At 56.9% G+C, this 24,229-nt stretch overlaps 1 protein-coding gene across 4 annotated transcripts in view; it reads left to right on the top strand.

The window, feature by feature from the left end:
* The first annotated feature begins 21,999 nt into the window (after positions 1–21,999).
* LOC119364881 (G-type lectin S-receptor-like serine/threonine-protein kinase At2g19130) overlaps positions 22,000–24,229 on the top strand; it is an 11,712-nt gene continuing 9,482 nt past the window's right edge. Inside the window, exon 1 of one of the 4 annotated variants that reach the window (XR_005175219.1) lies at positions 22,000–24,016. Coding sequence is in view for 2 of the 4 variants with exons in the window: in XM_037630444.1 (XP_037486341.1) it covers positions 22,176–23,976 (1,801 nt within the window). In the remaining 2 variants the exon portion in view is untranslated. The remainder of the gene's footprint in view (positions 24,017–24,229) is intronic. The other 3 variants (XM_037630444.1, XM_037630443.1, XR_005175220.1) reach the window with 3 other exon arrangements.

Consider the following 24,229-nt stretch of genomic DNA (forward strand, 5'->3'; position numbering starts at 1 on the left):
ATGCCATGCCCACCTTCAACGGTGAGGGGCTGGTGCCAGCAGAAGCTCCCGAGGATCTTGCAGCATTGGTGACGGTGAGCGTGTCCTCCGACGACTCCAGCGGGGGTGAGGAGGAAGAAGATGAGGAGGAAGAAGAGCCCGACTCTGAGGCAACTGGCGAGGAGTCGGGGGAGTCCTTCCCTCGGTGCAGGTCCCGCGCCCTTCGCTCCATGCCGGACGACGACGAGGCCGGTGCCAGGCGAGGCAGGGAGGACTCTCCCTTGGTCCCGAGGAAGGGCAGGACGGGGCTGGTTCCCCAGGGTCTGCTCTTGTCTCGGGGCAGTCTGAGGCCAGCTCCAGCCCTCCCGACGCGCCTTCTGCCTCCGGGCCTTCCAAGGCTGACCCCAGCAGTAGGCTCTCGGGCTTCAAGTTTGGCCGGAGGCTGCTTGAGTCCGCGAACGATGACCAGTAAGTGTTCGATTCGTGTTTTGCTTTGTTTCTGTCGCCAAGGCTTGACGTCTGCATCCTTTTGGCCAGGCCAGCGCCTGCAGCAAAAAGGTTGAAAGGGGCCTCGGCGGCCCTGCTTGGGGTGAGTTCGCCTGCCGGGGCAGCGCCTTCATCTGCGGGGAAAGGAGGTGGCGAGGCTCGTGCCTCCCCTGCTCGGTCGTCTTTGCGAGGCCAGTAGGGACCCTCCAGCGAGGAGTCATCCCCCGTGGCCCCGCTGACCTTGGAGGTGCCCGCACTTGATGCTTTCGCCGAGGTGGCCAAGGCTCAGGGGGTCCCTTCCTCCCAAGCTGTGATCACGCTGTCGCCCTCTCTGCCTATTCCACCGGCTCCCGTCTCTTCTGCTTCCTTTGTCGTCCTGGACCGGGCTGCCAACAAACTGAGCCGGTTGCGGGAGGATCTTTGGAGCGTGGACCCCCCCTGGTGGCCGGGCGCCTAGAGCTAGCCTTTGGCTGGGTCCGCTCTGACGCCTCCGTCCGAGCGGCACTGAGCCAGGCCATGTCGGCCTCTGATGAGGAGAAGCAAGCCGCCTCCCAGGCTAAGGCCGCTCGCGATGCTGCCTTGGGTGATGCTGCAGATGCCCGGGGCCGCTGCAAGGCGTTGGAGGACGAGCTGCAAGGCCTGCGTGACGAGCTCGCCAAGGAGGTCCGCAGCCGCCAGGAGAAGGAGAAGGAGATGAAGGCTCGGGAAGCTGCCGTCAGGGGCCGGGACACCGAGCACGATGATCGTCGTGGCCGGTTGGAGATGCTGGAGCAGGCGCTGAAGGCAGAGAGGACCGAGCTAGACGGCAAGGCGAAGGTCCTGGCCGAGGATCGAGTGGCCTTCGCAAAGCTGGAGGAGGAAGCTTGCGCCGTGCTGAAGACGCTTTATGAGGGCGGCTTAGAGAAGCAGTTGGCTGGCGCAGAGGACGGCCCCGCCAAGCTGATTCCCTTCCTGGTCTGTGCACTTCAAGATGTCGCAGACGGCCTTGGTCCCACGGCCGAGGCCGAGGCGCGCGCTCTGTCTTCTACAGCGCTGACGCGTGTCCTCAGCCATGTCTACCTTCGTGACCCCAACGTCGACCCCGACAGCCTGCTGGAACCTGTGAGCGGCGACCTTGCCACTGCTGCTGCTGAGGCTGTGAAGGGCTGAGTTGAGGCTTTGTTGGGAAGGTTCCGCGCCTTCAGCACCTAGTCCGGGCGTGATGCCGCCAGCTCCGCGGCCTCGGGAGGTGGAGCCACCCAGCGTGACTCCACCACAGGCGGCGGCGCCACCAGAAAGTGATCCCTTCGCGGCTTCTGTCCCGTTTCAATTCCTGCAACATGCACCATGCCTCGTGGAGGCATTTAAACTTGTGTTTGGCATTGTGAAACAACCTGTGGCCTGTAATATTTGCTTTTGAATTCCCTAGAATTTGTATTTTTTTTCCTCCTATTTGCTTGTGTTCTACGTCAGCAGGGCCCGGCCCCGCACATACCTCAGCCGCCGTTAGCCACGACCGGAAACTAGGACGGGACTAAGGAGTGAGGGGCTACGTGACTAGCTAGGCTCCTGAGTTGCGATGCTCAGGAGTCCCCCTTGACGCGCAAACAGCAAGTAGGTAAGGGGGGCATAGGAGTGGATTTGTCGTTCTACGTCGGCAGGGCCCGGCCCCGCGCATACCTCAACTGCTGTTAGCCTTTCGGAACTAAGGAGTGAGGGGCTACGTGACCAGTTAGGCTCCTGAGTCGCGATGCTCAGGAGTCCCCCTTGACGTTCAAATGAGTCTTCATACCTTGGCTCCGCTCGGGGAGGGGCGCGCGATGACCAGGTCTGAGGGACCTGGATGGGTGGCATGCGCTCGGGCGTGGCCCGGGCGCAGCCCCCGTGTCCAGCCCCCTCGCGCGGCACTCCCGAGGGGAGGCGTTGCGATGGTGCCAGACACTAAGCTCTGGGCTCCCTGAGCTTGATACAGCTGTGGGCCGCCCTCAGTTGTTTATCACCAGCGCGGAGCATAGCACTTTCGTATGTGTACGGGCATAGCCGCTCCTCGGCAGTGTCGTCAGCCAGCGCGGAGCATGGTGCTTCCACTGGTGCGTGGGAGGGGGGCCCCCTCCGGGAGGAGCCCCCGGGGCGTGTACAGCCCCGCCCTGACACGTGGCTTGCACGGCAGGGCTAGGAGAGGTGTATCTGGGCACCCGTGAGCCAGTGCGGGACTCGCGAGGCCCTAACTCAAGGCGGGTTGCGCTTGGTGTTGAGTCTTGTACAGCTGTGTGTCGGATATCGGGTTCCGGCAAAACCCTTAAGGTTCGAACTCTGGGGTGCGCATGAAGATCTACTCCATACCGATCCACGCCCAAAACCTCACCGTGAATCTAAGCTAACACGATGAAGAACACAAGGGACACAAGGTTTATACTGGTTCGGGCCACCGTTGTGGTGTAATACCCTAATCTAGTGTGTGGTGTGGTGGATTGCCTCTGGGACTGATGATGAACAGTACAAAGGAAGAACAGCCTCGCGAGGGATGTTCTTGAGCTGGTGCGGTGTTCTACCAGGGAAGGATTCGATACCCTCTACTGTGGTGGCTATCTCTATTTATAGAGGCCCTGGTCCTCTTCCCAAATATTGAGCAGGAAGGGATCCAACAATAGCCATTTTGAAGGGGGACAACTAGTACAAGCTATCCTGACTAAAGTTGGTCTTCGACTGCCAAAGGCACTAGTGATGACGCCGTCTTGGGCTCCATGGAGATCTCCGTCCTGCCGCTCTGCTGGTCTTGGTCTCGTTGCACCGATATGGAAACCTTTGCCTGATGCCTCAATACTCCGCGCCTGCGCTTGCCCCCTTTGCACCAAAGAGGAAACGAGGACACTGCGCAGGCTGGCGCCCGCCTGGTCTTGATCGTCATGGCTTGCGTCACGAGCACCTCGCGAGGTATTCCTTGCCTTGATCTCTCTGCCTCCTCCCAAGCCTGCCTGGCGAGGCCGCCCCTGAGGAAGCCTTGTGTCGTCCGCCCCACGAGGCTTGGCCCCTCGCGAGGGTCTTGAACTTGGGTTGATGAAGACGGGCCATACTGGGCCATTGGTCAAGACACGCCGCAGGCTGCAGGCAGACAAGTCTGGGGACTCCCGTTCCCAGAATGCCGATAGTAGCCCTCGGGCCCAAGGCGTGCTCGGACTTGGCTTAGCAGCGAAGCCAAAGGGCAAGTGCGGAGCGCCGCGGGCCCCAACAGCCTGCGGCCTTGGTCACCGCATGGTGGTTGATTGGACGTGGGCGTCTCCTCTTCGCCATGCTGCCTCGGCAACTTCCCGATTTGACGAATCCCTGCTGCATGCAAAAGGAGTCATCATTACCTATGATCATGGAGGCCGGCGGTTGGCCTCCTCTGGACTATAAGTACAGAGAGGCGTGAGCCCCCGTTACCCATCTCTTCTTGCTCCGCTTGCTTCTTCTTCCTTGCTCCTCCTCCATCTTGCCGCCAATGGCATTGATCCGCGGGTTCTCGTCCAAAGAGAAAGGAAAGGCCCCCCGGGAGGGGCCCGACCCGCTCCCGTCGAAGAAACGGCCGGTCCCTGGCCGCTGCGACAAGGTTGCAAGGCCGGAGATGTCGAGGCCTTGGTACGAGCGGCCGCCTCCTAGGTTTCCGCTACCCCTGTATGCCCAGGCCGAGGGCCCTGGAGAAAGGGATGACGAGCGATGTCCCCTGTGCCGCAGGCGAGGCCGACGAGCCTTGGAACCGCTTCCCTCCATTCTTCGCCTTCGAGATGCCGCCGAGGGGGCCTATCGAGCTTTGGCTGCAGCACGCCAACTGCGGTACCCCGGCGACCGGAGCGGATGTTGAAGTCGTTGCTCCGGGCAAGGTCTACATGACCCGAGGCTGGGGCAAGATCGCCCGGGTCTGCCGAACAGGGGGTGCCTTCGTGATTCATTTCGAATACGATGGTGCCTCCTTGATGCTCTTCAAGGTCTCTGATGCAGAAGGTCGCCGGCTGGAGTGCTGCCCCAGAGGAGGCAGCCAGGACATCGACGTGGCAAGGGCTAGGCCTGCCACTCGCTTCCCCAACGGCTCATCCAGCAGCAGCGGTGATGCTTGGGAGTCCAGCGGTTCTCCCGAGCTGTTCGCGACCACGGAGACGAGTGACGACAGCTACGTACCCCCAAGCTCGCGTCGTGCCCGGAGCAAGGCGGCTGCGTCAGGCCGCCGGCGCGGCTGATCTGGATGGGGTTGGCGTGGGCCTCCCGTGGCCTACTGTTGATGATGGCGTCAGCCATGGGGGCGCGTGTAGTTATGGCTCCTTAGGATTCGCGCCTTTTGTTCCCTGCGAGGAATTAAGAAAACACCCCGTGGGGGCATGTAAAGGGTTCGCAATGTCTTTTGTTGATATTATCCTTATTATGAAGCGGTGCAAATGCATGTTCTGCCGGCTTGGCTCCCCCTTTCTAACCTCGTGACGACTTGGTGCTCTACACTGACAGGTCTCGGTCCCCAGGCAGGCTTCAGCCGTCGTGGTATTCCAGGTCGCAATGCCGTGGTCAAGGCCAGGAGGTAAGCGTCCCGAGGTCCAGTAAGAGCCCCTGAGGTGCGATGCTCAGGAGGTCCCCTTTAGCGCTCAAGCAGCCGCCAAAAGGTGAGAAAGGAAGCCAACATCACCGTCACAGAGCCGCATTAAGTGGAGGTTTCGTGTCGCATCAATCAGTTATCGCAGGCGTGAAACTTATCTTGAAAGCATGGAGTTGTTCCTTTGCGTTGCGCTTTGCGCTCGTCGACGGCCGGGGTGTAGCTGGGTTAGGCCCCCGCGAGCTTCCCCTATCTTCCCCACACTCTCCTTAGTGCTCTACGTCCCCAGGTCCCGGCCCTCGAGCGAGCTCAGCCGCCGCTGGTATGCCAGGTCGCGATGCCATGGACAAGGCCAGGGGGTGAGGGCTGGAGAGCCAGTGAGAGCTCCTGAGTCGCGATGCTCAGGAGCCCCCCTTTTAACGTGCAAGCGGATCGTGCGGGAAAGAAAGAGAGAGCTCGGGGTGCCACCCGCTGGTGACCTCAGGAGGTTCCTGTAAACCTAACACAGGAAAAGCACGGATTGCCATTATGATTGCCGGCCGGCCATTGGTTGCTCCGAGAGAGTGGTGAGGGCACCGAGGGCCTGGTGAGGTGACGCTTGCGGGGCTGCCGCGGGCCAGAGCTCGACCACTCGGATTTGTCGACGTTGCAGGGATGGACCAATGCGCAAGCGCCGTGCCAGCGTCAGCAGCTCCAAAGGTGGGTGTCAATTGAGCAGGCGATTATGACACGCGGGTTAAGCATGAAAGGCAAATCAACTTAGATAAATGCAGAATGGATACATGCCACTGGGTCAGGCCCGAGCGGCTTGGGGATGATGCAGCCCGAGGGGCGCCCCCAGCAAGGTAAACTAAAGGAATAAGCAAAAGGGATACACGCCGTAGGGACGGATCCATGCGGCCTGGGAATGATGCAGCCCTGAGGGCACTCCCAGCTGAAATGAACTCGGAAGATGTCACCTGGTACCATTGTGGAGTGGGTGTTGGAGTAGCTGAAGATGTGCAGTGAAGAGGCCGACCCTCACGAGCCACCGGAGCCCTGAGCCTCGGGAGGCTTTGGGGGTCCAGGCGGCTCCTCGAGGACCATCTCCATCTCTGCTAGGACTGCATGGTGCCTGGCCTCCTGAGCCGCTAGAATGCTCCGCAGATGACACTGGAAGGTGGCAGCCGCGTTCGCCAGGCCAAAAGGCATGCGAACATAGCTGTGCGGCGGACCCTCGCAGCGTCCCACGCACGAAGGCCAGAGGCGCTCCTGAGATGCGGCTCGGTTGAGCCCTGGGACATCGATGCAGACGCGCAGCCCACCATCCTCGCCTAGATGGGGGGCCACGCCAGGTAAGCAGCGGTCGCCATGCATGGCTCTTGCTTCCTGAGGCTCTTGAGTAGTCTTGGTGATGAACTCCTGAATGCTGGGCTCTCCACGCCCTGAAACCTCTTGAGGGAAACATGCCGCGAAGCACGCCTCCAAGTGGTGCCCGAGCGCCTCCCTCGTGATTTTGGCAAAGTCTGAGGCCCTCCAGAAGAGAGCCCCCGAGCCCTGCCCAAGGAGGGCACTGGGCGCGCCTTCCTATGCGATGGAGGGAGGCGCCCCTTGCACGGGTGTTGATCCTGACGCGGCACCTCCTGAGATGCCAACCTCCTGAGGCCTTGAGCTGAGTGGTGTTTTCTTCTTCTTGGGGACTACCTCAGGAGGATTCTCTCCCATGTTGTCTGGGTCCTAGATTGATGCAGCTTGGAAGGCACGCTCGAGGGAGCACACCGCATCTCTTTCTTCATAGGGGACCATGATGATTCCGCCGCTTCCCGGCATCTTGAGGACGTTGTAGCCCTGGTGTGTCACCGCCATGAACTTGGCCAGGGATGGATACCCAAGGATGGCATTGTACGGCAGGTGGATGTGGTGATGTCGAAGTCGATGAGCTCAGTGCGGTAGTTGTCGCGCTGGCCGAAGGTGACAGGGAGGCGGACCTGCCCTATCGGGGTGGTGGAGCCGTCAGTGACTCCTGAGAAAGGCTTGGTTGGCTGGAGCTGATCATATGGTATCTGAAGGTTGTCAAACATCTCAAAAGACAAGACATTGAGCCCTGCGCCGCCATCAATGAGGGTCCTGGTGACTTGCACATTGTTGATGACTGGGGAACAAAGCATCGGGAGGACGCCAGTAGTAGCTGCGCACTTGAGTTGATCTGCCGAGCTGAAGGTGATAGCACACTTGGACCACCTGAGCGGGCATGTGGCCTCGAGCCTGGGGAGGATCGCGTTCACCTCGCGAGCAAACTGCTTGAAGATGCGCTGAGAGGCTGGGTCCTGGGCTTCGCCCAAGATGCAAGCGATATCACGTGGCTCCTGGAAGCCCCTAGCCCCCTCGTCCTGGTGGTGGTCGTCATTCCTTCTTGGTGGCGGCAATAGAGGAGGAAGGCCTGCATTGCCCTGCGGGCGGTCCTCGCGAGGCTGATCCCTCCAGGCCGCCTCGCGAGGCTAGTCTTGCCAAAGATCCTCGCGAGGTCGGTCACGCCACTCCTGGCGAGGGCCACGGTCGTCCCATCGTCCTCCGCCATGTCCTCCTCCTCGGCCGTAGCCCCGGTCGCTGCGCTCGGGGCGTCGACCGAAGCGTCCTTCTCGCACGGCCCTGAGCTCCTGGCATTCGTTGGTGTTGTGGGTGTGGCGATTGTGGTAGGCGCAGAACGGTCGGCTACCCTTGGACGACTCTGGCTGGTCCCTACCGTGCTTTGTGTCTGGTTCTGCCGCGAGCACGGCTGCTCCTTTGCACTTCACGTCCTTGGCCTTGGTTTTCTTCTCTTCTGGGTTGGTAGATGGAAGCTCGAGGAGGGAGAGGCGTCCCTCCTCGGCTCTTGCGCACTTGGTCGCCAGGTTGAATAGCTCCAGGGATGTGCACAACTCCTCGTGGATGGCGAGCTCCTCCTTCATCTTGACATCGTGGACGCCATCAGAGAACGCTGAGATGATGGCCTCGTCCGTCACCTTGGGATCTTAAGGCGGGCGCTGTTGAAGCGCTGGATGTATTTCTGCAGGGTCTCTCCAGGCTGCTGCTTGATGCGGCGCGGGTCACCCGCGGCCAGAGGGCGGTCTCGAGTGCCCTGCGGCGCTGACGAGCTCGGTGATGCGAGCGAGCCATTCTTCGTAGAGGTCGTCGACAGGGCAGTAGTGCAGGAGCTCATGTGCCAGGAGCAACGCGGCCTGCACGTCCGTGGGGGCGCGACGGGCGTGAGACGACGAACCAGCTGGGGTGAGCAACGGAGTGGCGGTGCGGCCTTCCCGCCGCACCGAGGGATGCAGTGAAGATGCCTGCTGCTCGTTCCCCGCCGGGCCGGTGGCGGTGTTGGCGGCAGGTGACAGAGAACGACGAGGAGGCCCACCAACGCAAGCCGCCTGGGCGACACGGGCGGCGAGAGCAGCCCAGCGCTCGGCGCGAGCTCGGCGAGTGTCTGCCATGGATGCGACAAAGCGATGGGATGCAGATCGGCGGAAGTAGGATTTTGGTGCACCCCTACCTGGCGCGCCAATGTCGGATATCAGGTTCCGACAAAACCCTTAAGGTTCGAACACTGGGGTGTGCATGAAGATCTTCTCCCTACCGATACACGCTTTCAGCCTCGCCGCGATCCCTAAGGTAGATCGATGAACAACACAAGAGACACGAGGTTTATACTGGTTCGAGCCACCGTTGTGGTGTAATACCCTAATCCAGTGTGTGGTGTGGTGGATTTCCTCTTGGGCTGATGATGAACAGTACAGAGGAAGAACAGCCTCGTGAGGAGAGGTGTTCTTGTGCTTTGTGGTGTGCTTGAGGAGGAATCGGTCCGTCCCTCCTATGGTGGTGGCTATCTCTATTTATAGAGGCCCTGGTCCTCTTCCCAAATATTGAGCAGCAAGGGATCCAACAATGGCCATTTTGAAAGGGGACAACAAGTACAAGCTATCCTGACTAAAGGTGGACTTCGACTGCCAAAGGTGCTGGTGATGACGCCGTCTTGGGCTCCACGGTGACCTCCGTCCTGCCGCTCTGCTAGTCTTCGTCTCGTTGCACCGATAAGGAAGCCTTTGCCTGATGTCTCGGTACTCCACGCCTGCGCTTGCCCCCTTTGCACCAAAGAGGAAACAAGGACACTGCACAAGTTGGAGCCCGCCTGGTCTTGATCGTCATGGCTTGCGTCATGAGCACCTCGCGAGGTACCCCTTGCCTTGATCTCTCCGCCTTCTCGCGAGCCTGTCTGGTGAGGCCGCCCCTAAGGAGGCCCTATGTCATCCGCCCCGCGAGGCTTGGCCCCTCGCGAGGGTCTTGAGTGTCGGTTGATGAAGACGGGCCATACTGGGCCACTGGTTGAGCCACGCAGCAGGCTGCAGGTAGGCAAGTCTGGGGACCCCCGTTCCCAGAACGCCGACATTGGCGGATGCACTTTGATGGCTCAAAGATGTGCACCGGCCTGGGAGCCGGCATCGTTCTCACCTCTCCCAAAGGCGACAAGCTGAAGTACACGCTGCAAATCCACTTCACTGCCTCCAACAACGTAGTCGAGTATGAAGCACTCATCTTCGGGCTCCGACTGGCCAAAGAAATCGGCATTCGCCGCATCCTCTGCTATGGCGATTCAGACTTGGTGGTCCAACAGTCGTCTGGCGACTGGGACGCCAAGGATGCCAACATGGTAAGCTACCGCTTCCTCGACCAGCAGACAGGCGGCCACTTTGATGGGTGCGAGTTCATCCATGTGCCACGGGCTGACAACGATGCAGCAGATGCTCTTGCCCGCATCGGCTCCACCCAGCAAGCTATACCATCCGGCGTCTCCCTCGAGTGCCTTTGCAAGCCGTCCATCAAGCCTTCACCAGAGTCCAACTCCATCTTCGTGCCGACTTCCCCAGGAGCAGTCGGATCCGGCTCGGGGACTTCAGCAGTCGGCGCGGGGACTTCAGCGGCCGGCTCGGGGACTTCACCAAGCGGCCCGGGGGCTGCATCACCAGCACCCGGCCCAATGTTCCCAGCAGGCGGCCCGGGGGCTGCAGTAGTTAGCCTGAGGACTTCATCAGAGCCATGCGGAGCGGACGGCTCCAGCCCGCCGCCTCCCAACCCGCCCCCTCGTACCAGTCGCCATGTTCATAGTGGTGGCGTCCCCATCTTGGCCGCAGCCCATCCGCGACTACTTCGTCAGCCACGTGCTTCCAACCGACCAGGTGCTAGCAAGACAGATCCAGCACAGAGCAGGCTCCTACACTATTGTCAATCAAGAGCTCGCAAGGCGGAGTGTGACTGGCGTCCACCAACACTGCGTAGAACCAGAGAAAGGCATGGAGATCCTCAGAGATATACATCAAGGCAAATGTGGCCACCATGCCGCCTCCAGGTCACTCGTGGCCAAAGCTTTCCACCATGGCTTCTTCTGGCCGACTGCTTTGGACGATGCCAAAGAGTTAGTCAAGAAGTGCAGAGGGTGCCAGGTGTTCAGCGCCAAGCAGCACCTGCCAGCCTCCGCCCTTAAGACCATCCCCATCACCTGGCCCTTTGTCGTGTGGGGTTTGGATATGGTAGGCCCGTTCGAGACGGCACACGGCGGCATGACTCATCTGCTAGTTGCCTTGGTCAAGTTCACCAAATGGATAGAAGCAAAACCAATCAAGAAGCTGAATGGTCCGACTATTGTCACATTCATCGCCGACATCACTGTCAGATATGGCGTTCCTCATAGCATCATCACCGATAACGGCACCAACTTTGCCAAAGGCGCCTTGGCCCATTTTTGCGCGAATCAGGGCGTCCAACTGGACTTAGCATCCGTTGCCCATCCGCAGTCAAATAGCCAGGTGGAGCGAGCAAATGGCCTCATCTTGTCCGGCATCAAGCCCCGCCTGATCGTGCCGCTAGAACGGTCGGCCGGCTGCTGGATCGACGAGCTGCCAGCTGTCCTCTGGAGTCTTCGAACCATGCTGAACAGATCAACCGGCTTCATACCCTTCTTCCTCGTGTACGGTTCCGAGGCGATCATGCCTACAGATATCGAGTTCGACTCGCCTCGGGTTACCATGTACACAGAGGCGGAAGCAAAATAGGCGTGAGAAGACGGCGTCGATCTGCTGGAAGAGGCCTGACTGCTAGCATGCAGCCAGTCCGCCATCTACCAGCAGACCCTACGCCGCTACCACAACAAGAAGGTCAGGCCGCGTTCTTTCCATGAGGGCGACCTTGTGCTCCGCCTGATCCAGCGATCAGCCGGACAACACAAGCTCGCGGCACCTTGGGAAGGCCCCTTCATCATTAGCAAGGCCCTGGGCAACGACTCGTACTACCTCATCGACGCCCAGAAGCCCAGGGCGTGCAAGAGATGCACAACCGGCGAAGAGACGGAGTGGCCATGGAATGCAAATCTGCTTCGCCCATTTTACAATTGATTCGAGTGTATGTACCATGCCAACTTTTGTATTAAGTACAAGACCTCAGGTCCCCCGAGGCAAAGTCGGGGGCTACCTTTTTATCTATCTATAAGCTAAGCTTATGCCATGACTTGAGTTTTTCTATTCCTGCCCTGTCCGGGTTCCGGTCAGCCGGCCCGAGGGCTCGCCGCCTTGTCCTAAATTTGCACCAGCTGGAGCCGACTAGTAGTGTGACGACACTAAAAAGCCCTCTCTCCGCCCTAAGTCACAGCTCGCAGCGCGGCTGCCCGACTGGCGGGAGCTAAAGGCTGGAGCAGTCTCCCACACGAAATTTGGCTAAGGAAGAACGCCAACTTAGGACCAGTCAGCCCTCCGCCTCCCTCGTCCGGCTGCTCAGCAGCCGGCAGGCCAGCTTCTCGCCCGATCGAGCCACACTCTACGCGGCCTAAGTAACTTGCCCATTCCGAAGAACGACCAAGTCCCTGACCCAGCCACAGACCGCAGAGCGGCTGTCCGGCTGGCAGGAAGGCGGCCAAGGAAACGCGACACAGCAGAAAGCCAAAGAGAGAAAGGCAAAAATCGAACAAGAATTTAAACTTATGTACATTGCAAAAGGCTACAGGCCACCATCCATGAAGCTTAAAGTACACCCCCAGTGGGTGGAGTTGCGCATACTTAACAGAATTGTTCAAAAGGATTACAGCACAGGACAAGACAAGGTAAATGCGGCCGCCTAGGCCAGAGGAGCAGCAGGCGGGTTCGAGCGGTCGGCGGAGGTGGTGGCGCCGGATGGTGGAGCGGCCGGCTGGCTGGTCTCGGTTTGGTCGGCAGTAGCAGCAGTCAGCATGGCCACCCACGGCTCGCTGGTCGAAGCCTGATTAGGCTGAGGCTGGCCGTCCGCTCCGTCCCCCGCACGTCGTCCTCATCGTCCTCGAACTCGCCGTCATCATCACCCTCATCGCTGGAGGCGATTTCTTCCGCCGAGTCCTCCTCGTGCAACTGGTCCAACCCAAACCAGCTCAGCGGCACCACATTGCCGTCAGCATCCAAGTCAGGGACGAAGACGACAGTGTTGGTGTAGTTGGCGAGCGCCGCCGCACACCGGGTGAGCTCAGGGCCCGCCTCCACTAGCTCGTCTGCGGCCTCCAACTGGAAGGTGGCCAGTTGGGTGAAGTCCAAGTTGGGATACCATGCCTTGGCGAACTCCTGGGCCGTCCGAGCACCCGCTCAAGCCGCGGCACCCTTCCAAGCCTCGAAGCGGCCGACTGCAGCCTCCAGCCACTCGGCGGTCCGACCAGGGGTGCGTGGGATCCGAGCACCCGGCCAGAGGGCGGCCAGCACTAGAGCACCGACGCGTTGCACATGGCGGAGCATCCGATGGGCCGGCTGCAGGCGAGTCTTGACGGCCAGGAGCTGCTCGCCGAGATTCTAGGGCGCGTTGGGTGCAATGTCCACGCCCCCCGCCATTCGCGTCACACATCGTGCCTCGATGGCCTGGGTGACGGTGACGGAGTAGTCCGGGAAGTACTCTGAGAAGGAAAATGATCAAAAAAAAGAGAAAAGCCGGCTCTTGTAGCAGTCGGCAGTCACTCAAGAAGAAGAGAACAACTTACCGTCGATCAAGTCCTCGATCTCCCCATAGCCGGCGTTCAGGAACTCCTCCTTCTCAGCCCAGTTCGAGCGCTGAGTCTTGAACTCAGCCTTGAGGAGGTCCTCACCGTCCTTCTACTGCTGGATCTCCGCCTTGTGCTGCTGGATCTCCGCCTTGTGCCGCTCCGCCTGGTCGGCCAACTCCTTGTTCAGGCGCACGCACTCTTGCACCGCCTGGCTGCACTCCAGCTCCTTGGCGCGGAGCTCGGTCTCGACCTCGCCCAAGCGCTGCCGCAGTGTGGCAGCCGCCTCTGCAAAGATAAAAAAGAAGGCATGAGCATCAGCAAGAAAAAGAAAAAGGTAGTTGCCGAAAGATCCGGCCCAACTTCTTAGCAGTCGGCCCGAATCTCGGGGGCTACACCCAGCGGGTGCACTAACGCGCCCCCGTGAGAAGAAAGGCGGAAGGCTTACTCCGGCTCTCATTCAAGTCACTTGTCTGCTTGGCCAACTACTTGACGTGGGAGTTGTAGGCGGCCACACGCAGGTTGTGGTAGTCCTGCAGCAAGGACAAAATAAAAAAAGAAAAACAAGATTAACACTCGAAATTCACCTTAAAGTTCCGAGCTGCCTGCTCAGCAGCCGGCCCAGAACTCGGAGGCTACACCCAGTGGAAGCGCTGGCGGCCCCCACAGAAGATTGCAAGAAGATAAAGACAAAAAGCTGCACGTACCCGAACGACCGTTCGCGGCGCCAGGAACTCCTGCGCGCACTTCTGGAGGGCGGCGCCTTCGGCGGAAAGCTGGGTCTGGACGTCCTGCACCGACACGTTCAGGACGCCGCCACCACCACCAGATGCCCAGTCCACTGTATTGGCACTGGTGGCCTCAACGTCGGGCATCACCAAGCTGGAGGCTCCTACCTCCATCAGTCGCGGCGCTGAGCTCACCTTCGCCAGGCGCCGACGCGCCGGGATGTGGATTGTAGGAAGCAGCCCCATCGCCAGCTGGCCATCAGATGGCGCCGCTTGTGGCCCCTCGGTCTGGCTGACCGGCGTGTCGGCAGTCGGCGAGGGTGGAGCCACCTCTTCCCCAAGCCCGGGTCCGCTTCCTTCCTTCTCCATGGTCTGCTGGACAACGCCGGCTCCGCCAGCTGGCTCCAGGGCCTCCGGCATAGGCGGCTCCGGGTGCTGCGAGCCAACAGGCCCGGAGACTTGACCATGGGAGGCCTCTGCCTCGTGCGTCTTGGCGGCCGTGCCTACTTGCTCCTTGTTCGCCGCCTCGGCCTGCACCTTGGCCGCGGCATCGGCCTCCGCCTGTGCTGTCTTGGCCGCCTCCTTGCGCGCCTCCCGCGTGTTCCTCTCTGTGGCCTCCTGGAGGTCGGCAAGCGTGTCCACGCGGCGGGGGGCAGCGGAGCTGTCGGCCGACCCAACCATCGAAGCGCCTGGGGCTCGCGAGAGGGATAGCGGGGTCCTGCTCAAGCAAGCAGGAAAAAGCGTTGAAGAAAAGCAAAGAAGAAACGAACGAAAAACAACCAAAGGAGAACCAGAAGTACTTACGAAGACACCCCCCGGCGCGGCTTCGGCACCCTCTGGTACTGGGTTGTCTTCGCAGCAGCTTCGTGCCGCCTGGTCACGACGGCCGAGGTCTTTGGCTTCTTGGTCCGGCTACCGAAGAGCCCGCCCTCAGCCTGGCGCTTCGGTGCACCGGCTGCCGCAGTCGACGTGGTTGAAGAGCCGGCGCCTATCCTGTCGGTGCGGTGGCTGCGGCGCGGTTCACGGTCTTCCATGTCATCGTCCGACCACTCCCCTAGGCCACCTCCGGAGAAGCTGCCTTCTTCCCCTCCACCACCACCTGTGGCGTCGTCCTCCTCCATGGCGGCCGCCCCCAAGTCGGGGTCGCCCTCGTCGCTGACCGTCCAGTTCGGCAAGAACTCCTTGCCCGGAGCCAGTTGGAAGGGCGTCTAGCCCGGGAAGTACTGCACCAAGGCCGACTGCTCAGACGGCGGGAAGAAATCGGACCAATAAAAGAGAAAAAGAAAGAGAAGTAAAGGACTTGCTGTAGGCGGCGGGTTGTCCCGGCTGTACGGCGGCTTGCCGAATTGCCACTCCGACTCCGACAGCTTGTAGTCGGAGATGTGGTTCACCAGCCGGACGATCTCCGACACCGGCATCTCCTTGGTGAACATCCGGCACAGATCGGGGCGCCCACTCATGGCGCTGATGATGTGGGGCCGACCTTGGAGAGGCAGCACCCGGCGTTCCATGAAGGTGGCCAGCAAGTCGGAGGGCCTGAGGCGCTCCGAGTCGATCATCACCTAAAGCCGGGTGAGGGCGCTGGCGGAGGGGATCGACAGAGTCTTCGACCGGAAGCTCCAGTTGGCGCGGGGCTCGGCAGGCGGGCCGGCTGCGTAGGCCAGCAAGTTGACGTAGTTCCGCGCCAAGTTGAGGCTCTCAATGTAGAAGTACGACTGCTGCCACAGTTTGGCCGACTGCAGCAGGGCGTTGGTTGGGAAGCGAGGATCGCCCCCGGTCCCGAAGTGCCGCACCGTGCTGCAGGCTCCACACTGCGCTGCCTCACCCTTGGTGGCGGTGCCGAGTTTGAGGAGAAGAGCTCTGCCCACAGCTCGAGTGTGGGCAGAGTGCCAAGGTAGCCTTCACAGAGCGTGACGAAGGCGGAGAGCAGCACCACCGTGTTTGGCATGAGGTGGTGGGGCTGCACTCCGTAGAAGTCCATCAGTGAGCAGAGGAACCCGCTCACCGGAAGGCCGAAGTCACGAAGAAAATGTGCCCGAAAGATGACGAACTCGCCGTCCTTCGGCACCGGAGAGGTTTCCCTGGCAGGAGGAGATGCACCTTGACGTCGGTGTGATGAGGAAGGCGCCGTGTCTCGCGGAGGAACTGAATGTGGTCCTCATGGACGGTGGAGCCGTCCCAGTCGTCGGTGTGGACGCTGAGAGCCATGGGCTCCGTGCTCGATAGCGGCGCGAGGCCGTAGCGGCGAAGAAAAGGCCGGTGACGATGAGCTGCAGTAGCGCTCCCGTGAGGGCAGAAAGCGTAGCGGCAGCGAAGAAGAAGAAGCAAGACAGAGGGAGATGAGGGCGCGCGTGCGTTCTGCCGTCCCCTCCTCCCCCTACTTATAGCCTCGCGGTGGCGGAGCCGAGGGGGCAAGGCATGGGGGAGTGTGGGATTAACTGCGCCCACTCCCCCCACGACCCCGCAAATTCCGCGCCTTAAAGGCGTGTATTAAACCGTCCTAGAAGAGCAACCATCCGCAGCGGATCCGCGCGCGTACCGAGGCCTTGTAGTGGTGGGCCCGGGCCTGCGGTGATGTTCCGTCGCGCGCGTTGGCTGGTAGGACAACCTGGCCGCCAGGCACCGCGTGGCGGGCAGGCAGCGGGCGGCGAGCCTGTCGCCCAACCGGCATGCCACCTGGCCCCCACCACGACTATTCGAATTCCGCCAGGCGGCCGCGACCTCGTCCGGTTCCTGGCGCCCGACTCCTCCCAGGCGGACGGAGCAGAAGGCGGAAGGCCACTTAAAGAGGGAAACTGCTGAGGCTCCCTGGCTGCCCAAGCCGTAGAACCTCACCAGCTTCGGGGACTACTAATGGGGGATAGAACCCGGGTAGCCTCATCCGCACCTTAGCAGTTTTCAAGGCATCGGAGCTAGCCTAGCCCCTCAGTCCGACTGGTCACAAGGCCGGCCTCCGTGGCTGGCTGGAAGGAGGCAGCGCACCTCAGAAGGCGGCGAGGGCATGGGCCGACTCCTGGCAGGCAGCCCATCGCCACCTCAAAGTCTGCACCCACCTGTTACAACAAGACAGGGTGTGGCAACAGTGCCACCTGCCACCTTCGAATCCTGGAAGGAACGTGGCTATAGTGCGGACGTACCAGGCGAACACCCTTCACCTGGCACGGCACTGTAGCCACACGACCCATGACGATGCTTACGTCAGGCAGGGCCATGCCCCCACGACGGGCGGTCGGTGTGGCCCGCAGGCGGCGGCCCCCACCAGCCCGCTTATTCCAGAAGACGGCAAGGCCGGAGCAGGCGGCCTCAAGGGGAGGCTGACTCCTAGCAGGCGGCAGCCTCTCCCCTTGGATTATGTACACAATTAACCAGAGGTGACGGGGTATGGCTAGAGTGATCGCCCGCCAGGCGGCGACACTATAGCCATGCGTCCCCCGACCAAGCCATCGTCATCAGGGGCAAGGCAACAGTGCAGCCTGGCCCCCCTGGCCCGTAGATGGCGGGCCCTACCTATTGACCGAGTTCACGGTAGCCAGCGGGACCCACTAGGCGGCGTGCCCCAGCAGCCGGCGTAGAAGCCGGAGCCCAGAGACACTGACGGTCGGGTCCCAAGACCAGCCGGATTACCATTGTACCCCTGGGGGTAGGTCTATATAAACCCCCCAGGGTCACCCATGCAAAGGGTTCAGCCCCTTAGATCATCACACACCCACATAGCTAGGGAGAAGTAGAGCTAGTTGACTTCTTCCTCCTCTAGCTCGAACAGCTCAAGGAGCAACCTTGTATTTGCTATTGATCATAGTGATGCGGAGACCCCGCAGAGCAGGATTAGGGTGTTATCTCCACGGAGAGCCCCGAACCTGGGTAAGACCCGGCGTCGTTTGCGGTCTTGCCTACTCCCTCTTCTAGAGCCCGACAACGTTCTATTGACCCCCTACTTGATTAGCCACCCGTTGGCATATGTCGAGGAAATACCACGACAATTATGCATTTATCTTGCATTATTTGGAAAATTCTGATCTCTCTCTCTCTCTCTCTCTCTATATATATATATATATATATATATATATATATATATATATATATATATATATATATATATACTAGTATGTATGCACGTGCAATGCACGTCTTAAAAGAATGGAGTGATTTTGAAGCATGACTCGAAAAAAGTATAACAGAGTGATTTTGATAAATGGAATTCCACCCACAATTGTTTTTAATATTCACACAAAAAACTGTACATTCACATCTAAAATATTGTAGGTTCATTAAAAAAACTGTATGTTACTCTATCTTTTTTTTCTCCCCATTCTCCTCCCAAACCATCTTATCTGGGCTCAAGTCGTCATCCGCTCAAACGGTAATATGGCCCATGAGGCATCACATATGAGCCTTTTTTTTTCCTGGAAGGGTCACATGAATGTTCTAGAACAGAGTAGAGGCAACATCAATCTACTGTTCATGGCGAATCCGGCTGATCTTAGCCCTTGGATTTTGGAGACCAACGGTTATGATTGATGCTCTGGATCCATTTCAAAACTGGTACACTATAGAGTAGTATATATATATATATATATATATATATATATAGGACAAATATTTCCTACAAGCAGTGGTAGTTACCACCACTTGCGTTTTGTATGTTGTATGTAGTATTTGTCGAAACCGAGAGTATGTACGTGTAGTATGTAGTATATAATAATGATTAGATAGTATATATACAAATTTTTAGGTAGTATGTACCATTTTTTGAGTATGCACTTTTTTACGTACAAATATGTACGTATTTTACAAATATAACAAAAACTATGGGCTCATGTGCAATTTTTTCATGTAACTTGTTTTGAAATATCTTAGATATATTATATAGACATATTTAAAATAATAAAATAATATATATAGTACCACATGCTAGTATATGAAACATGTGGGGTAACTACCACCGGATGGTAGGATGGATTTTCCCTATATATATACATACATATATATATATATATATATATATATATATATATATATATATATATATATATATATATATATATATACATCTCTCTCATGGTGCCTCAACTCTTCCCATGGGGTCCTTCGTGCTCACTGTTGACTCACATCAGAGAAGCTACTTCGGCCGCTTGACGTGGAGGAGTCAGGTCGGCAACAAGCACCTCGACCAGGTCGACCGCGGCTTGTCTGTTTCAAATTATTCAATGTGCGTCCCACACTGGTTGTCCTTAAATTATTCAATGTGCATCCGACTCCTCCAAATCGGCCGCCAAACACTTCAACATTCTAGCATGGTAGGCTTATATGATCTTCGCTGCATCAGGATAGAAGTCCAATATCTTCATGGTAAACATCTTGGTGTCCCCCGAAGCGGCCACGAGCTCAACATTCTTCCCTTGTAGCTTGATCATCTTCTCTTGCACCACGATGAACTTGTCAAACTTCTCGGCCTTCTTTTCCTCCTCCATGTCATTGTGCTTTACACATGTCTCCTCCTTCTTAGCCATTATGTCCTCGAACCTCTCAGTCATCTTGAGCGCCACCCTTTCTCGCTTCTCCTTCTCCTCCTCCCACTTCCTTCGTCGGTTCATAGTTATCTTTTTGGTTGGATCAAGGCCTCCTTTGGTTGGATCACCATCTTCGCCTACATTGGGCGTGGTGATTGTCTTGACGTAATTGGCAACGACATTGAGCCACCTGGGTGCACATTTAACTTCAATGAACAATGCATGAAGAGGAAGTGCTTCTTCTGCGTCCTATATAACAATGTCACTACACAGCTAGCCTAGAAGAGAAGACATGATCAACAAGCTTCATATCCGGCCAAATGACCAACATAAGTTGCATATCTGGCCAAATGACCAACATAAGTTGCATATCTGATCAAATGACCAACACATAGAGCATATCCGGCCAAATGACCAACACACATTGAACAATAAAAAACTTATGATCTCTTGGAATGCCATGCCACTTGGCCACTAGATTTGCAATTGTTTGTAGAAGTCACAATACTTGCTCTTGGCCTATTGAATGTCGTATCAACGGCTAGTGAGTGACTTCGCATTGCGCTCATGGATCACTTCCGTGTGATAGGTATCATAGTGAATTTTCTCATGGAATCAACCATGCACACTTGATTTCACCCCCTTTGCTTTGTGTCATGAATTGGATCAATGCTTGTGGCCAATCACACATCAACCAACAATTTATCCTCCTTCAAGTTTAAATTTTCTCCCCTTTCCTTCTTTAGGTCCGCAGCCGGTGCCCATATGTCGCTAGGGTCACCGTTCGACTGGTGGGTTCGCATCTGTTGGGTGTCCGGCATCTAGGTGTGCGTCTACTGGGTGTCCACCTCCGACTGGGTTCTCCACTTGCCCATCTCCGTGACTGCCACTTTCGTGGATTATGTTCATCAATGTCTCCTCCTTATCCACTGTCGCGCCAGATTGAGACATTTCCACAAATAGAAACCAGGCACTGGAGGGCGTGGGAGCCGACATCCACGAATGTACAAGTGCCAATAATTGCGACTCCGTGAAGGTGTACTCACGTTGAGGTCGATGTTGTACGACACATGATGGGCGACAATAACGATGGATGCAGACTGTTGTTCAGGACCGAGCTGCGGGGTGACGTATTAGTATGGCAGATGCGGCTGCACTAGCCAGGGTAGCGGCGATTGCACGACCAACACCCGCCGATTCACACGCTTTGTCTGATGACGTACTGGGTGACCAACTGCCGCCAAAGCATCCTCCCTCTTCTTCTGTTTGCGGTGACAGGCATTGCGTGTGGTTGTGTTGACCTTGCGGGTGGCCACCACCGACGGGTCCTCCGGCTCCGGGCCCAACGGGACTATAAACATCTCCGTTAGTACAACCTCTGGCTCCATCGTGGCGATGGACGAGAAATGGGCGGGAACTGTGTGGGTGTCAACGGCGATCTGAGTGGAGACAAATAGGAATCGTGCAAAAGTTATGTAAAATTGTCCAAATGCGCGGGCTCCGCCACAATTTTGGTTGGATCCGGCTTGTCGTACGCCTACGTGGCAGCTGTCTGGATGCCCGCAAACCACCCCCTAGTTTTGCTTCTGTTTGTGAGAATTTGTATGTGCGAACGTTTTTTTTTTTTGCGATCTGTATGTGCGAACGGTTGATGTACACAAAGTGTCCGAATCATGTTGTGTGGATGTTTACGGACATTTTAATGCACGGGTTTGAAAATGCCCTTTTTTTTTAGCAGGGGAGATAAACAATGGAATCCCTAAAACAAATAATGGAGTGGTGTATTGCACATCATTTACATGAATTTAAATTAATTTCATCCATCCGACGGCTGTGAACCATTCGGCAAATCACTTGTGACCGTGGACTCATCTGCCGCCGCTCTCCTCTCTGACGGCCGCCGGAGCTCACCCCCACCTCACCTTCTGCCGGTGGCCGGCGGTCTAGACAGTTCGAATCACGCGGGGTGCGGGGTGGGGAAGGGAACCGCCGGTAGTGGAGGCGTGGAGGTGGGGGACGGGCCACAGCACGGCAGGCGGTGAGCATTCAGGCTTGGGTGGCGGCGGAACAATGGAGAGGCCGGCGAGGGGAATAGGGAACGGACATCGGGACGGCGAGCTGGCGAGTCTCCGTCATGCGGGCTCCATTTACTTACATTCCGGTGGGCGGTGGCTCACGGCGGCGGCGGCCTTCCTGATTCGGTTCCACAAGCTGAGCAATGGCTGCTACTGGTGAGCTTTCTCTTCTGTCCTATTATATTCCCTTCTCCTCTACAAAGAAAGTTAAACTACTCAGGCTCTTACATTTCATCCTGTTCTAGTACATCAGACTGTCGATTGTTATTTCTTTTCTCTCTCAAAAAAGGATAGATTTTGATTGTTACTTGCTGCTTCTGCCAATATACAAGATTTCTCTCTCAAAATATATAATCGATCTATGCTTCATTTCCTTTGCCCTGAACTTGGAAATGCTACAGACGAAAAGCTTGCCAGCAGTTAGGTTTCTGAGTTGCTTTCTGACCTTCTGCACTATGTTGGAAGTTGGATCTCATTTCAGTCATGAAGGGGTGAATCCAGTGAGCACTCTGAAGTGGCTCCAGTCGGTCAGTGTAGTGGAAGCTTCATTGGAAGTCAACCTTGGTGTGCCTCATGCCGGGCAGCACACTGTTTTCATGGCAATACTGCTAGCGCCTTGCTCCTTGTATTGTATACAGAGATGATTGCCCCAAGTCCAAGTGGGTATGCAGCTACCTAGCTCAAGTGGCAGCCCAAGTGGGTAACGTAGCTAGTGCTGTCCTAGTCAGTAGTCACCAATCTTGACTTCCCCTGCCTCCATGCTTGTTCACACTCTTGTTCCTCTTCCATTTCATCTGTATATACACCCTCTTCTTCCTTCTCCAAATAGCAGAGCAAAACAACATTTACACACTCTCCTCAATGCCTCCCCTCTACATATTATCGCTCGGGCTTCTCCTCCTCTTGCATATTCCTCATTGGCGCCCCTCGTCCGCAGCTGCAAGCGATACCCTCACGGTGGGCCAATCTCTCGCGGTCGGCAGCAAGCTTGTCTCAAGAAACGGCAAGTTTGCGCTCGGCTTCTTTCAGCCAGCAGCAAGCATCATCAGTAAGTCCCAGAACACCACCAGCTCCAGCTGGTACCTTGGCATATGGTTCAACAAGATCCCAGTTTTTACTACTGTGTGGGTTGCTAACAGGGACCAGCCCATCACTGGCCCCAACCTCAACCTAACACAGCTCAAGATATCGAGCGATGGCAATCTTGTCATCGCGAACAACGATTCCGTAGTTTGGTCCACTCACATTGTCAATAATAGGACACAAACCAGCAGCATAAACGCCACTACTGGTGCTGCCGTTCTCTTGAATAGTGGAAACCTTGCTCTTACAGTCACAGAGAGCCCATCATCATCTGACCTACCGTTGTGGCAGAGCTTTGATTACCCAACAGATATTTTTCTTCCTGGTTCCAAGTTTGGCCGGAACAAGGTCACCAGCTTGACTCATCAGAGCATCTCAAAGAAGAGCCTCATTGATCCGGGTCTTGGCTCATATAGCATTGAACTAGAAGAAACCAAGGGGATTGTCCTCAAGCGCCGCAACCCCTTGGTAGTGTATTGGCATTGGGCATCCTCCAAAACATCATCGTTGAGTCTTATACCAATACTCAATTCCATTCTGGATTTGGATCCACGGACCAAAGGTTTGATTAACACAACATATGTTGATAACAACCAAGAGGAGTACTACACGTACACTTCACCGGATGAATCATCCCCCACATTTGTCTCACTAGACATCTCTGGTCTGATAAAGCTGAATGTTTGGTCACAAGCCAACCAGTCGTGGCAAATTATATATACCCAGCCTGCCGATCCCTGCACTCCGGCTGCTACCTGTGGACCTTTCACAGTCTGCAACGGCATTGCACAGCCATTCTGTGACTGTATGATGAACTTCTCTCAGAAGTCACCTCTGGATTGGGAGTTTAATGATCGAACAGGAGGATGCATCAGAAATACACCGTTACACTGCAACACTAGTAGTAACAACAAAAACATCACAAGTTCAACAGACATGTTCCACTCCATTGCTCAAGTTACATTACCCTACAACCCGCAAAGCATAGACATTGCTAACACACAGAGCGATTGCGAAGAAGCTTGTCTCAGTTCTTGCTCCTGCACTGCTTATTCCTATAACAGTAGCAGATGCTCTGTCTGGCATGGGGAATTGCTTAGTGTAAATCTGAATGATGGCATTGATAATACTTCTGAAGATGTTCTTTATATTCACCTTGCCGCCAAAGATTTGCTGCCAAGTTTGAGAAAAAACAAAAGAAAACCAAACGTTGGAGTGGTCACTGCTGCAAGCATTTTTGGTTTTGGGTTACTAATGCTCCTGGTGTTGTTACTTATTTGGAGGAACAAATTCAAGTGGTGTGGTTCCCCTTTATACGGCAATCAAGGTAGTGCTGGTGGGATTATAGCCTTCAGATACACCGAATTAGTTCATGCTACTAAAAACTTCTCAGAAAAGCTTGGAGGAGGTGGTTTTGGTTCTGTATACAAGGGAGTGTTAAGTGACTCGAAGACTACTATAGCAGTGAAAAAGCTTGATGGTGCTCAGCAAGGAGAGAAGCAATTCAGGGCCGAGGTGAGCTCAATTGGACTGATCCAACATATCAACCTTGTCAAATTGATTGGTTTCTGCTGCGAAGGTGATCACAGATTACTTGTATACGAACACATGTTAAATGGGTCTCTTGGAAGTGTGAGGAGGTGAAGCTCCTAAGGCTTGGGCGATGGGCGACTCCGCTGGCGCCTTCGCGGGCCCCTCCGCCGCCTCTGCCTCCGCGCCGCCGGCGCCCCTCCCCGCCCCCTCCCCGCCGGCCTCTCCGGCCGCGGCCCCGCCGCCGCCCTCCGCGCCGGTCGCCCCGGCGGCTCCCTTCCGGTGGGCTGACTGCGCGGAGG

This window comes from Triticum dicoccoides, chromosome 2B (assembly GCF_002162155.2).
Source record: "Triticum dicoccoides isolate Atlit2015 ecotype Zavitan chromosome 2B, WEW_v2.0, whole genome shotgun sequence".
NCBI lineage: Eukaryota > Viridiplantae > Streptophyta > Magnoliopsida > Poales > Poaceae > Triticum > Triticum dicoccoides.